Below are 13,862 nucleotides of genomic sequence, written 5' to 3'. Positions count from 1 at the left end.
CGTGATGTGCAGCAACTAGGACCCAGACGAGACCAACCTGGCCTGGCCAGCAGGGAAAGGCCGCCTGCGTGATCAGGGTTGGTGAGCATGGCATTGTGTGCTGACTGTGTGCTCTGCTTGGTGAGTGTTAATAGAGGATTGGGAGATTACTGTGTAAGGCTTTCACTGCTACACTACTTCTGCAGGTGTGCAGGACATTTTATGCCAGACCCCTATGTAGAGGGAAGGGGGTGGGTACTTACATCGACTAGGTTACTTACCCCGAGCCCTACATGTAGGGAAAAGGGGTGGGTAGTGACACCCGGAGCCCTACAGATTGGGAAAGGGCAGGTGCTTTTCACCTGGAGCCTTATGAATTGGGAAAAGTGGGGATGCCTAAATTAACTAGGTTACAGCTGGAGCCCTACAGCCTGGGAAAAGGTGGAATGCCCTAATGTGTGCAGGTAACAAGCCAACCTTGCTGGGGGGACAGCAGAGCCACGGTCCCCCCCATGCTTTTCAGCAAGCAGCACCCTGGTGCGGTCTCACAGGAAAGGGCACAGGTACAGTGTGAAGAGCTGGCTATGGGGGCATGCTCCTGGAAATCTAGTGCAGGGAGGAGTCAAGCCAGCCCGCAGACACACTGGGGAGTGCTCACACCTTCCAGGCCAGTTCCACAGAACGCTGCCCTCTTCGGCTTGAACCAGAACTAGCTGGCTCCCTTCTAGGCCCAGCCTCTGCCAGACAACCAAGACTGGGCACAAGGGGCAGCCGCAGCACCTATGGAGGTCTAAGCAAAGCTCAGAAGGAAGGTAACAGTAACTGGGGCTGCAGGCCAGGCACCTCCTTGCCTCACGGCAGCGGCTCCACGCCCCAGCTGCACAGACCTTCCTAGCCCGGCAGCTAATGCTACGAGACACGCTGGCTGTTTGCCTGCCCGTAGGAAGGGATTAGTAATCGCTCTCCCAAGAGGCCTAGGCATGCCCCACTCCAGGAGAGAATTCGGAGAGGAACACGTAGGCCTCCCCCTCTATCTCGTGTCTCCAAGTGGGACAGCAGAGGAATTCCCAGCAGGGAAGACATCTTCCCTCCCCCCCGCCCCACACGGTCTCCCCCTCCACAAGCTTGAGGCTGGAACTGGCTGGTGGCAGAAGCTTCGCCCACTCTCAGTTCAGCTGCAGGAGGCTTGGAAGATGCTGTGGTGACCTCATGCTGGCTGCCACCCTGGGACATTTCCTCTAACGGGAGGAAGTGAGAGTGATGTGGGACTAGGCACTAAGGAAGGGAGGGGCCTGTGGCCTCTCCTCCCCCCCACCCCCAGGTGCTGGCTGGCTGGGTCAGAACCAGGGCTGGGAGAGACAGGTGCCCTCAAGGCAGAGTGAAGAGGAGGATTCCTTAAAGCCCAAGCAGCTGGCACTGCTGGAGCCAGTGTCCTCGCTCCCTGCCCACCCGACAGACACTGTGATGTGAGTGAGGGCCACAGGGGGACCCACAGCCCAAGGGTCCATGCCTCACACCACACCTGTAAGGGCCTCAGAGGGAAGCTGTGACAAGGGAGCTGTGCCCAGGGCAGGCAGGTGAGCTGCACTATGGGACCCCACGTACCACAGGCGTCACAGGTCTTGCCCCAAGGCAGCACAACAGGACCCAGTTTGCAAGAGGGCCACGTCCAACCCCAGGAGTGGTGCTTCCTGTGCTGGGCGCTGGCTGCAGCCTGGGGGGCTCTTTCCAGCTAGGAGCTGCATGCCCCCCAGCCAGCAGAGTAACACACGCCAAGGGGAGCAAGAGGAGGGCTCCACACAGCACCAAGGGGAAGGAAGAGAACTTTATTTACCTTTAAAAAAACAAAAACAAAAAAGCCACAATTAAGAATTCCCCCCGCAGGTGTCTGTGTGAACAGTCACCGCTCGCTCCAGGCGCTGGGCTGCAGGGTTTTCCTTCAGGCTCTCCAGAGCAGTGCACCTCTCCGAGGAGCCTGCTAGAGAGGCAGACGCAGGCCCTCCATGCTTCGCTGTCACTTGTCTTCCAAGGCACAGTCCTGTGAGAGGGAGCCTGGGGGAGGGGGAACAAACAGGGGCATCATGGGACAAAAGACACTGACAGCGAGTCACTGCTGCTCACTTCTGTCACTTCAGCACATGCCTGGGCCTGGGGCAGGGAGAACAGCTGGCACCGTGGCCAGCTGCCCGGTAGCACGAACCCTTAACGGCTGGCCTAGTCCGCACAAAGGTGCTCCCGTTGCCTACAGGAAGGGCACAGACGGAGACTTCAGTGCCGTCTGGCCCACCCGCGAGGGAAAGACCAGGAACCCCAGCCCAGGGAGGCTGGTACGAGAAAAGATGCTCCCAGCTCCTGAGCCAACTCTCTGCAGGGGCAGGAGGCATTGGGCTACAGCCAGCACCTCACCTTGGTTGCTGTAAAGAAGCGCATGGTCTGTCTGCCCCGGGGGCAGGGGCTGCACTCACTGGCTCTGGTCCACAGTGAGCTCGTGGGGTGACCCCACACACACTGCTCCAGCTGCTAGGCTGTGGGACTAATTCCCCCCGTGCGATGGGCTCACAGCGCCACCTTTCCTCAGGCAAGGAGGGGGCTTTGGGAAGGTTGGCAAGAGGGATTTCCAGGGGCATGGCCACTGTCAGAGGAGGGGGATCACCTACCTGCCCTCAGCTGAGCCTCCAGGGAGGAGATCGTCCTTCGATAGGCTTCACATTGGGCATCTCTTGCAGCTGAAGAACAGGGGAGAGGTCAGTGTGTGCCCAGCCAGCCCGATAGAGTGCGCTGCAAGGATGCTTGCTGGGCAGAGGGGAAGGGAGCCCGAGCGCAGGATTCTGGTGGTGGTTCCCACCGCATGGGGTAGGGACACAAGGTCTGAGTGCCCAACTGCAGCACGGGCGCTGGGGCTCCCAGGAACTGGAGGGGGCTCCCCACCCCAGGGCCATGCTTCAGCAGCAGCGCTCCAGCTCCCGCATGGCACCGCTAGGAGGGGGAGGGGTTTCTGCCCCACATACCAAGCTCATTCTTCACTCTCTGCAGCTCACTCCTCACTCTCTGCAGCTCCTGGGAGAGCAGCTGATCTGGAAGCTGACGGAGAAAGGCTGTTCACCACCAACCAGGGAAGCCGGCAAGCTACGAGCCGTTCTGCTGCCCCTTGCCCAGTGCACTTTGATGCTGCAGGGGTCAGGAGCAGAGTTTCATAGGGGGACCCTGGTGTCCAGCTCCACCCAGGAGGGGACCGGAACAGCCCATTGCATCAAGACAGTCTGTAGCTGGCACATGCCCGATGGAAGTAATTCCTTGGGAAGCGGGAGCTTTGAGCACCAGAGGTGGACATGGCACTGCATAGGGGAGATGGCAGAGCGCGGACATGGCTCCATCACCACAGTGCCCGGCACCTCCCAAGCATTTAGAAGAACACGGTTCCCATCTGCTTGGCTTGTGGTCCGTCTGCTGCGTGTGAACAGGGCACATGTCTGGGCAGGGCCAAGTCTAAGCAATGGTCCTGCACTTCGTCAGGGCTGCTCACTCCTCCCCCTTGCGGCAGAGCCTGTGCCCAGTTCCTATGAAATTTCTGTTCCCTGTGGCCACCAGCATCTCCCACTGGGGAGACTGGTCAGGGGAGGTCAGGGCTGCAGAGGGAGCAGCAGCTCACACACCCAGGCCACTCCCAGGCCGGGCTTTCATTAGCAGGACGAGTGCACGGCTCCAGGGCTCTGTGGAGTAGGGAGCCACTGCTGAGAGCAGCACTGGGATGACTAAGGGTGGAAGTTCAAGGAGAGGAGAATGCTCCGAAGCTCTTCCTTCCCCTCCAAGTCTCACCTCACTGCTGCTAGGGGGCAGCTTTGGGAGCTGCTCTGCATTCATGCCCGGCCTGGCTGGAAGCCATGAGAGCCCCTGCCCTGAAGAGCCCGTGGTTTAAAGGTTCAGGTATCCCAGGGCCCATCCCAGACCCACAGAGCACCTCCTTCATCCCGCCATTCCTCCGGCCCTGCTGCGCTGCACCCAGTCGCCTTGTGAGAGCTGTGCTGAGCGATGCCAGGAGACGGACGGTTGTTACCTGCATGAAGGGCGCTGCACCTCCAGTCTCCAGGGCAGAGTCAGGGAGGAAACTGAGAGGAGCTGGGGAATTCCCACCCGTCTGAGGCTGGGCCATTCCACCTGCAAAGAGACTCAGACATGGTGCAGAACCATCCAGGCCCATCCGCTCTCCTGCTCCTCCGTCCCCCCCGCCACGCCTTGCTCCAGGCACCTGGATCGGGGTGGGTCCCAGGCACTCCCTGCCCACCAGTGCTGCAGTCTGAACAGCTGCCACTCACGGGCACAGGACAAGTCTTTGTTCCAGCACCGGGCATTTTCTTGGGATGCTGCTGCCCTCCACTGGCAAGAAGTTGCATCTGCACCACTTAAAACTTCCCCCAAATTGCCCACGGGCATCCAAGGGGCGACCAAGGCTTAGGGCTGGTCTACACTGGGGGGGGGGGGGGGGAGGAGGGAAATTGATCCAAGATACGCAATTCCAGAAGTCGAAGTATCTTGGATCGAATTACCTGGGATCCACACGGTGCGGGATCAAAGGCCGCGGCTCCCCTGTCGACTGCGCTACCGCCGCTCGCTCTGGTGGAGTTCCGGAGTCGATGGCGAGTGCGTTCGGGGATCGATATATCGCATCTCGTTAAGACACGATATGTCGATACCGGATAAATCGATTGCTACCCGCCGATATGGAACAGTCCCCTGGCTTAGTCAGGGAACCACGTTTCCCTTTGTTTACTGGCAGAGATTCGCAGTCCCTTTCTGCTCCTTCAGGAACAGAGCTCAGCACACACTCTCCCGCCAGGAGCCCACAGAGGATGTGGAGATGGGCCCCAAACACACTATGCCATTTGCCACTCCTTTAGCCCTGGCCAGCACATCAGAGAATCTCAGGAGCCACAAATGCAGGTGGGAGCCTTAAACAGCCAGTGGCTGGCCCAGGACAGCGGCACTGAAGGGGTGGGGTGGATGACAGATGCCAGGCTTGTGTGCTGTCTAACCATGTCAGGGCCCCGCACAAGAGGTTCCCTAATTCCAATGGAAGGATAAGCTGAGCCTTAGCGCCGGGAGAAGCAGGCCTGGCCAAGGAACCACCCAGGCAGGAGTTCCTGCTCCCTTTGCTAAGAACCCAGCCCCAAAACCGCTAACCATGTCTCGTGGCATCCCAAAGCTACTGAACTGCTCGCTCACCTGCACTGGTGCAGTCTTGCCCCACAGCCAGCACTGGCTTGTCCTCAGTGTCTACAGAGAGCCCTTCTCCGCCACTGGGCTCCACGGCTTGGGCAGCTGCTGCTGAGTTAGTGTCTAGAAAGCGAAGGTGAAGGGTGTCACCCTCTGCCCAGGTAGCGTCAAGCCAGTGGGATCTGCCCTAACCAGGGCATGCCATGATGGAGCCCTCGACTGGAGCTCCACGCTGGGAAAGCCCAGGAGGGCCCTGGGGAAGGAGGCTCAAAATAGCACTTCTGCTTCCCACTGTGCAGCCCTTTGCGGAGCCCAGCATCCACACTACACCCCAGGAATCAGCCCGATTCTCTGAAGACGGGAGGAGATGGATAATCTGACCTGGCCCTGCAGCTCTCTGTCCACCAGCCCTGCCTGCAGCAGGGAGGCACCAGGACTGCGAGCCCCTTCCCCTCCCGGACCTACCTTTACCTAGGCGAGCTCGCTTGGGGGAAGGGAGCCTTTTGGGGGAGGCTGTTGTCCTCCCTGTTGGTCTCAGTCGGGAGTGGGGAGCCCTGGTGGGAATCGCAGCGGTGGCAGCCCTTCGAACAGGCAGCTTGTTGCAGCCAGGTTTGGTGACACCTGCTGAGGAGGTGAGGAGCGTTAGCCTGGAGGAGACCTAGGCCAGCTGCAGAGGGGCTGGCCCCAGAATAGCACGGCCAGGGACTGGAGCATGTGCGTATGCAGCCTCAGAGCTTAGCCATGCTCCTCTCACACTGCCCCAGCGTGGACCCCCCAGCCTCCCCTGCCCAGAACGCAGCATTCCCACCACACAGCAAGCCCAGCAAGGCTGTGGCCGCTCACAGAACACCACGGAGCTGGAGCTAGGGTCCAGGACAGCACTCCCAAGACAAGTGAGCAGGCACCTTCCGTTCCCAGCCCATGCTGCTCTCCAGATGAGCGTTGGGGGTGCTCCCCCATAACGCTGCTCCCTGCCTGCAGCACTACCGGAGCTCCCTGCTCTGCACGCAGCAGGATTACAGGCAGTTACTTTCCGTCTCTTTGTCCTGGGGGCTGGATCTGGCTCCTGGCTGCCCAGTGGGAAGAGTGCATGCTGGCTGCAGGGTCCCATTGATGTGCTGCATGCTGCTGGGTCTGGGCTTCATTAGTCTTAGCCTGGTACCTGGGGAAGAGAAGGAAAGGAGAACAAGGATTTCACAGCCCCCAAGGGCAGCCAGGGGAGCTGAAAAGTCCAGCCAGGGCACTGCCACAGAGAGCAGATGGCCTCCCCATCAGGTCAGACCCTCCTTCCCATCCCCTTCCTGCCCCCCCCCCCCCCCCCCCCACAACTCTACTGGCTTCCTTCCATTGAGTGCTCACCTGGGTAAGTTGGGAGTTTGGTTCCCGGAGCTCCAGCCCCTTTGCTCGTGCAGAGGATCCCTGGACCCAGAGAAACTCGGGATCCCATGAGCAAGGGTCTGCTGCTGCTGCTGCTGCTGAGTCCTGGGACTTTGGTAGGAGGCTGGAGGGATGAGGGGCACTTCTCACTGCAAGGTAGCTTTGTAGCACTCTGCTTCACAGTGCCGCTGGCAGGGAGCTAGAGCCAGACGGATGAGCCATGGGTTAGACCCTGGTGGCAAGCAGGGAGGCAGGCCAGGCCTCTCCTGCCCCCTCCCCTGCTACCATTCAGACGCAGGCTCAGAACTGGAGTCTGTCCAATCCCACCTCCAGAACAGCAGCCAGCCCAGGGGATGCTCTGGTGGACTCCTCTGCCTCCTGAACGCCCCCTGGCCTGAAGTCTGTGGCTCACTCCCGCCCCCCACCACAGAAGGAGCACCCCCTCTGAAATGGCATTTCTGGAGCCACCATAGCGTCACAACAGCAATAAAACAGCTCCCCAGAGAAGCACCAGGAACCTGCAGATGGCCAGTCCCAGGCCCTCTGCTCACCCTGCTACTCCTTGTGCGACTGCCCAGGCTCCCCCTGCATGGGGAGCTTCCACAGTGGAGTCATCACCCACATCTAGGGGTTAAGCCTCGGCCAGCTTTTGAGAGGCCCATAGCCCCAGTCTTAGTATCCACCCACCTGTACCAGCTTTCCTCAAACTAACCATCTCACCAACTCCTAGCTCCACCACAAGGCCCCCCAGTTCACAGATCCAAACCAGGCTGTTCTAAGAGTCAACATGAGTCATTGTCCCCCACCTCTAACTTCACATTCATCCTTCCTGAGCTGGCAGGGCAGCTTTGCCTTCAGGTCTCCCCCGCAACAGTAGTAGGTCTGCCACCCATGTCACCTAGATTCAATCCGGCTCAGGTAGGCTGGCCATGCACAGCTTTTGCTGTGTAGACAGACCAAGGTCCAGCATCCCCTCTGACAGTATCCTGTACCTGTACCAAGTGCTTCAGAAAGTGAGAGAGCCCCTTGTGAGGAATTATGGAGTAACTCCTTACCCACCCCAGGCAGACATGCTCTGAAGCACAATGGTAGACATCCCTTAGGAAGGAGTCTTCCAGCTCCTCCAAGGACTGATTGGGCAACCCGCATTCTCCCTATCCTCAGTGGATCCAGCTTGTGGGTGGAGCAAGAGAGGCGCAGCCTCCCTGACTCAGTGTCTTCTCCCCAGCTCCTGGCTTAACTCTCTCTCCTCAGTTCAGTTATTCTAACAGAAACATGAGCACGTTCCTCCCAAGGGTGCCAATTAGGGGGTGCAGGGAATGGTGGGAGCCCCCCTCTGCGTTTCATACAGGAGGTCTGCAAGCTCCCAGGTAGAACTCTTAACTACAGCACAGGATTAGGGCAGGTCTACACTGCCCACTTACAGCACGGCCAGACTGTGTCATCACGCTTTTTTTTTTTTTTTTTTTTTTTGGGGGGGGGGGGGGGGGGAGCTCTCCCTCCGGCCATACAAAATAACCACCACGAATGAGGGCTGGTAGCTTTATCGCCGGGAGCAGCAAAAGCATGGTCTATACTAGCGCTTTTCAGTGCTAAAACTTTTGTCCCTGAATGATTTAAGTTTTAGCGCTGAAAGTGGCAGTGTAGATACAGCCTTGGTGTGAAATATAAGTTGTGCAGAGGAGAGGTGCCCTGGGGCAGGGAGTCAGTGTTTTGTTTACAAGCAGAGGCCAGGTGATTGAGATAAGAAAGGCTGGTGATTAAATGAAGGGTCTGGAAGTTCAGGTGTAAGAGGAATCCCTCCATGGAGGGGGGAGAGGGAGGGAGGAAGGGTTGTGTCAGAGAGAACAGGGGATTCAGAAGAAAATACAGCAAAGCACTGAGCCTACGTTACATTCAGAAAAGGGGGAGGTTTGGGGTGTAGGTGAAAAGAAGAGGTCAGACCCAGGAAAGGGCTAGCAGTGTAGAGAGAAGTGCCCACGCTACTTGAGGTACTTATGTAGCCTCATCACCATAGTATCTGAGGCTGCGCCTCACAACGCGTAACCTATTTCTCCTCCCAGCCCCTCAGCGAGGTAGAGCAGGGCTATTATCCCCATTGTACAGAAGGGGCACTGAGGCACACACAGACTAAAGGCCAGATTTTCAAAGGTATTTAGGTGCAGGTTTTTTACCCCACAAAAGCTTATGCCCAAATAAATCTATTAGTCTTTAAGGTGCCACCAGACTCCCTGTTTTTTTAGGCACCTTCTGAGATTTTCAAATGCACTTAGAAGTTTTGGTGCTTTGTAAACCCCGCTAGATACCTAGCAGCATCTTTGGGTGTCTAAAAACCTTAGAAATTTTGTCCTTAAAGCACTGGCCTGGGGTCAGACAGGAAGTCCGAAGGCGGGAGTAGAACCCAGGTTTTTCAGGGCTAGTTCCCTATTCAGCAGACCAGCCGCTCTCTGCTGTATGCTGGGTGAGGCGGGGGGGAAGAGAGAGAGAAAGGACTCTGATAGATGGGACCAAAACCAAGGCAGCCAGTTCTCTAAGACTCTGGCAAATGGTCCCAGGAGGTTAGGATAGAGGTCATGGCTGACAGTATGAAAAGCAGCACAGAGGTCAGGAAGGATGGAGAATGAGAGTCAGATGAGAGGAGCTCACTTAACTCCCAAGGGGTGGCAGGTTCTGCCCCAGGCTGGGTTGTAGAGCAATGGCTGCTGGGCAATTTTACATTTTAACTGAACACCATTTTGTTCAGTCATTGTTTGTTCTGCGTTTGAGAAAAGGAAGGGATCAGAGAGCGTCGTCTGAGTATCAGATGTGTTTATGTCTCAAATTCTTAGGGTTTCAGCTGTATCCAGGCCAATTCCAGAACAAAGAACAGAAACTGCATCTACAGAGTCTGTACTTCCACACCATAAAGTCAACGATTATTGTCATGATTTGTGTTATTCACTGGGCACCATCTGTGTGCTCAGCACCGTTCAAAATATGCCAGACAAGCCAGTCCCTGAGCCAATGCATCTAAGCTGTGTGACTCTGGATAAGATGGCTCAGATATTTAAGCATGAAGTGTATAGTTATTGACCATACATGTTATAAACATCAGTGAACATGTGATATGTATGAGTGGAGGCACTGATGGCAACAGACGTTTTACTGGATTAAGCACTAGAAGATTTGACCCTCCAACTCTCTTTCTAAAGGAAGAGCTGTCCAGAGCTCCTGTGCCTGTTTATTTTCCTGTCCTGCCTGCAGTTGCCCTGATATACCTCAGAAGTGTCAATTTCCCCCCCCCCCAACTTTAAAACGCTGAATTTTCTTGGTGTTTGATTTAAAATATTCTGCTGTGAGAACTGCAACTCAGTTGCTGTAGTGTTGTGCTTAAGAGCCTTCTGGAAAGTAACTAGCCTTTAAACAGAAGTAAAAGCAGTGTTACCAAGGCTTGTGATTTTTGCCATGAGTCTCATGATACAGGGAAACCCCGCTATAGGATGGATCTGTAAAAAGCAACAGAGAGTCCTGTGGCACCTTTAAGGCTAACAGATGTATTGGAGCATAAGCTTTCGTGGGTGAATACCCATTTCGTCAGACGCTGAGAATGTTCATATTAGAGCTAAGTGGGTCTAATATTTCTTTTTTTAAAAAACATCTAATCCCTATCAGCTAATTTCTAAGTTACCTGCAAAAAAACCCCCCCCAAAAAACAAAAAAAAAACCCCACACCCCCTAGAGTTCCCAGGTGCCTAAGTAGCCCTTGGAATCACGATTAAATTTGCTCCCCCCCACCAAATCTGAAATAGCACCTTGGTCCCTCCCTCATGTTGCTCCCATGGGATACTGAAGTAAGGGGCAGTTGGAAGAGGCACTTGGCATTATTAGTCAGCAGTAATGCTGTAGCACCCCCACCACTTACTTGGGCAGCAGGCTGGGTCTCCACGTTGGATCCCGGGCTTGTTTTTCCAGTGGCAGCTGCTTTCTGCAGGCTGGGCCCGGAGTTACCCAGAGACAGTCTTGTTGCTTTCCCCTCGGAGGCGATGCCTCTGCTCCTCGGAGGCAGGCCTGCTCTCAGCAGCTCCCGAGAAGCTCTCCGAGATTCAAAGGAAGCGAGGGCCAGACTCCTACTTGCTCTTGGGGTGGTAAAGGCCAGGGGCAGTGATTTGATAGCAGCTTGGCCTTCAGTACTGGTATAGCTTCTGGAAGAGACAGGCAATGCAGTACTCTTCCGAGGTGGTTTGAGACAGACCTTGCCACGGGACTCTTCTTCAGGTAGGTTCCCGCACTTGGGCATGGCGATCTGGGTTACCTTGGGTGCTGCAGATTTGGAGCCAGCCTGACTTGGGCAGGTTAGCTCTCTTGGCATTGAACGTCTAGAGGAGTTTGGGTCCCTCTGTTCCAAATCATCTCCTAGGGGACTCCCTGTCACAAAGTGAAACTTTGCTGGGCCCATCAGCGGAGTGGAGGTTGCAAAGGAGCTGGAGCCTAAAGAAACGGTGCTTTCGTTGGCTAGGATTTCCAGCTCATGGGTTCTATAAGCAGACCTGCTCCGCTCTAGATCCTCCACCTCGGACTGGTCAGCCAGGTGCTCCCTTTCCACAGGCAAGGTCACAGTGGAGCCCAGCTGGTTAGCAGCAGAGACCTCAAATGTTACCTGCCTAAGGGACGCACTGGTGTGCCCAGACCCCTGGAGCTCAACGGTGAGGTTCAGAGCATCTGGCGCCTGCGGGCCCAGCAGCCCCCCGTGCTCGGGCTCTGTGCCCTGGGCTGGGGCGGCTCCCCCGGACCCGGCGGGCGGGACTTCCACTGCCCCCGGGCTCTGGCAGCCGGGCCCCCGGGCCCGTAGCCCCTCTTCCTCCCGCCGGGGAGCGAGCGGCTCCCGACCCGGCTGGTCTGAGCGGGGCGGCGCCGGGGGCCCGGGCCGCTCGCCCCCCAGAGCCCAGGAGGTCTCCAGGGGCAGGGGCTCCGCCTCGATGCCGGAGAGCTGCAGCTGCAGCTGCCGCGCGATGGCCAGGCACTCCTCCGCGAAGAAGCTGCGGAAGAGCGGGGTCTCGGGCGAGCCGCAGCCCAGCCGGAGCCGCCCCCGCTGGGGCAGCTCGGGGGACGGGGCCGGGGCCGGGGCCGCTCCCGCGGGCTCCGGCTCCTCCTCCCACACCGGGCTCAGGTGCCGCGGCCCGCGGGCCCCGCGCCCCTCCCACGCGGCCGCCTCGCCCCCGCCCCCGCCGTCGGGCCGGGACCCGGGCCCGTGGGCAGCGCCACGCGCGGGGCTCCCCGGGCCGCTCCACGCGGGCTCGGGCTCGGCCCCGGGCGGGGGCTGCGGGTCCTTCATGCCGCGCCCGGCTCCCAGCGGCGCCCCGGGGATGGGGAACCCGCCGCCCGCCTCGCTTTCGTACGCCGCGTCTCAAGGCTATTGGGCGCCTGGCCACCAATCAGCGCACTCTATCCCCTCAGCCAGTCACCGCGCAGCGCTCCTGAGCACGTGCCAATGACTCACCAATAGCAATGGGGATCGCTGCGCGACGGAAACTGCCTTGTCCAATGGGAGTGGGCGGGGTCTCTCCGCATGGGCCAGGCCGCTCGTTGCCTGCGGGCGGGGGCGCCACTGGGCTCTAGCCACAGCCCAGCCCGGGCGCTGCAGCGGGAGCCAGGGGCCGGGAGAGCTCAGTGGTTTGAGCATTGGCCTGCTAAACCCAGGGTTGCGAGTTCAATCCTTGAGGGGCCACTTAGGGATCTGGGGCAGGGGGCTGGACTCGATGACCTTTCCAGGTCCCTTCCAGTTCTCGGGGATGGGATGCGGCTGGCTGCCCAGAGGGTTCAGGGGGCCTGGGGCAAAGCAATCTTGGGGGCCCCTTCCATAAAAAAAGTTGCAATATTATAGAATACTATATTCTCCTGTGGGGCCTGGGGCAAATTCCCCACTTGTCCCCCCCCCCCAGGGGCAGGGTGACCAGACAGCAAGTGTGAAAAATCAGGATGGGTTGGGGGGTAATAGGTGCCTGTATAAGACAAAACCCCAAAATCAGGACTGTCCCTATAAAACTGGGACATCTGGTCACCTTGGAGCAGGGAATCAGTGTTTTCTTTGCAAACAGAGGTGAGGCAATGAAGGTAAGGAAGAGCTGGTGATTAAATTAATGATCTGAATGTCTAGCCTGTAAAACAGGAATCTGGGGGCAGGGGGAGGGAGTTGTTTTAGAGCGAACACAGGGGACTCAGAAAACATACAGCCAAGCCCTTTGAGCCAATGTTACATTCAGAAAAGGGGGAGATTTGGGGGTGTAGGTGAAAAGAAGGGGCAAAAACCCAGGGAAGGGATAGCAGTGGTACAGAGAAGTTCCCACCCTACCTGTGGTACTTATGTGGCCTCATCACCATAGTACCCCCACCTAACAGCTGTTTGGCCGCACTTCCGACTTTCCAGGAGAGAGGGGGAGGAGCAGGGAGGCGGTGAACTCAGGAGAGGAGGCAGGGCAGGGGCAGGGACTTGGGGGAAGGGAGCAGAAGGTGGCAGGGCTGGGGTGGGAAAAGGCAGTGTGTGGCAGGGAATTTTGGGAAGGGGTGGAATGGGGGTGGGGCAAGGGCAGTGCAGGGGTGGGGCCAGGCACAGCAGGGGTGTGTGTCAAGCACCCACTGGGCAGAGGGGAAGTCGGCACCTATGCCATAAGGCACTGGCCCAAGACCAGACAGGAAGTCCAGGTGGGGTGGGGAGTAGGTTTCTCAGGGCTAGCTTCCTATCCCCTGGACCAGCCTTTCTCTCTGCTGCATGCTGCAAAAAAAGAGGACTCTAATAGATGGGAGCAAAACCAATGCATCCAGTTCTCTGAGACTCCAGCAAATGGTCCCAGGAGGTTGGGATGGAGGTCATGGTTGGTAGCATGAAAAGCAGCACAGAGGTCAGGAATGATGGAGAATCAGAGTCAGATGAGAGGAGCTCACTTAACTCCCAAGGGGTGGCAGGTTCTGCCCCAGGCTGGGTTGTAGAGCAATGGCTGCTGGGCAATTTTACATTTTAATTGAAAACCATTTTTTTATTCTATGTTTGAGAAAAGGAAATAATCAGAAAGTGTCATAAGTATCAGGTGTATTTATGCCTCAAACTCTTCGGGTTTCAGCTGTATCCAGCCCAATTCCAGAACAAAGAACAGAAATTGCATCCACAGAGTCCATAAAGTCAACAATTATTATGATTTGTGTTATTCACTGGGCACCGTCTGTGTGCTCAGCACTGTTCAGAATATGCCAGACAATCCAGTCCCTGAGAGCCAGTGTGTATCAAATGTGGAGCCCTGGCTCAGATATTTAAGTATGACGTG

The 13,862-nt window shown here is 57.3% G+C and overlaps 1 protein-coding gene across 1 annotated transcript; it reads right to left on the bottom strand.

Annotated features, from left to right (window-relative positions):
- Positions 1-1,785: 1,785 nt before the first annotated feature.
- Positions 1,786-11,878, bottom strand: LOC128843095 (uncharacterized). Its single transcript, XM_054039639.1, has 9 exons — positions 10,469-11,878; positions 6,550-6,766; positions 6,221-6,352; positions 5,656-5,811; positions 5,200-5,313; positions 4,034-4,134; positions 2,988-3,060; positions 2,637-2,705; positions 1,786-2,031 (listed from the first exon to the last, which is right to left on the bottom strand). Exons 1-9 carry the CDS (start codon positions 11,876-11,878, stop codon positions 1,994-1,996), a joined length of 2,310 nt encoding a protein of 769 aa, XP_053895614.1. The 3' UTR covers positions 1,786-1,993.
- Positions 11,879-13,862: the final 1,984 nt, after the last annotated feature.

Source organism: Malaclemys terrapin, chromosome 9 (assembly GCF_027887155.1).
Source record: "Malaclemys terrapin pileata isolate rMalTer1 chromosome 9, rMalTer1.hap1, whole genome shotgun sequence".
Taxonomy (NCBI): domain Eukaryota; kingdom Metazoa; phylum Chordata; order Testudines; family Emydidae; genus Malaclemys; species Malaclemys terrapin.
The sequence above is the reverse complement of the archived record's forward strand: the minus strand, read 5'-3'. Positions and strand labels throughout refer to the sequence as shown.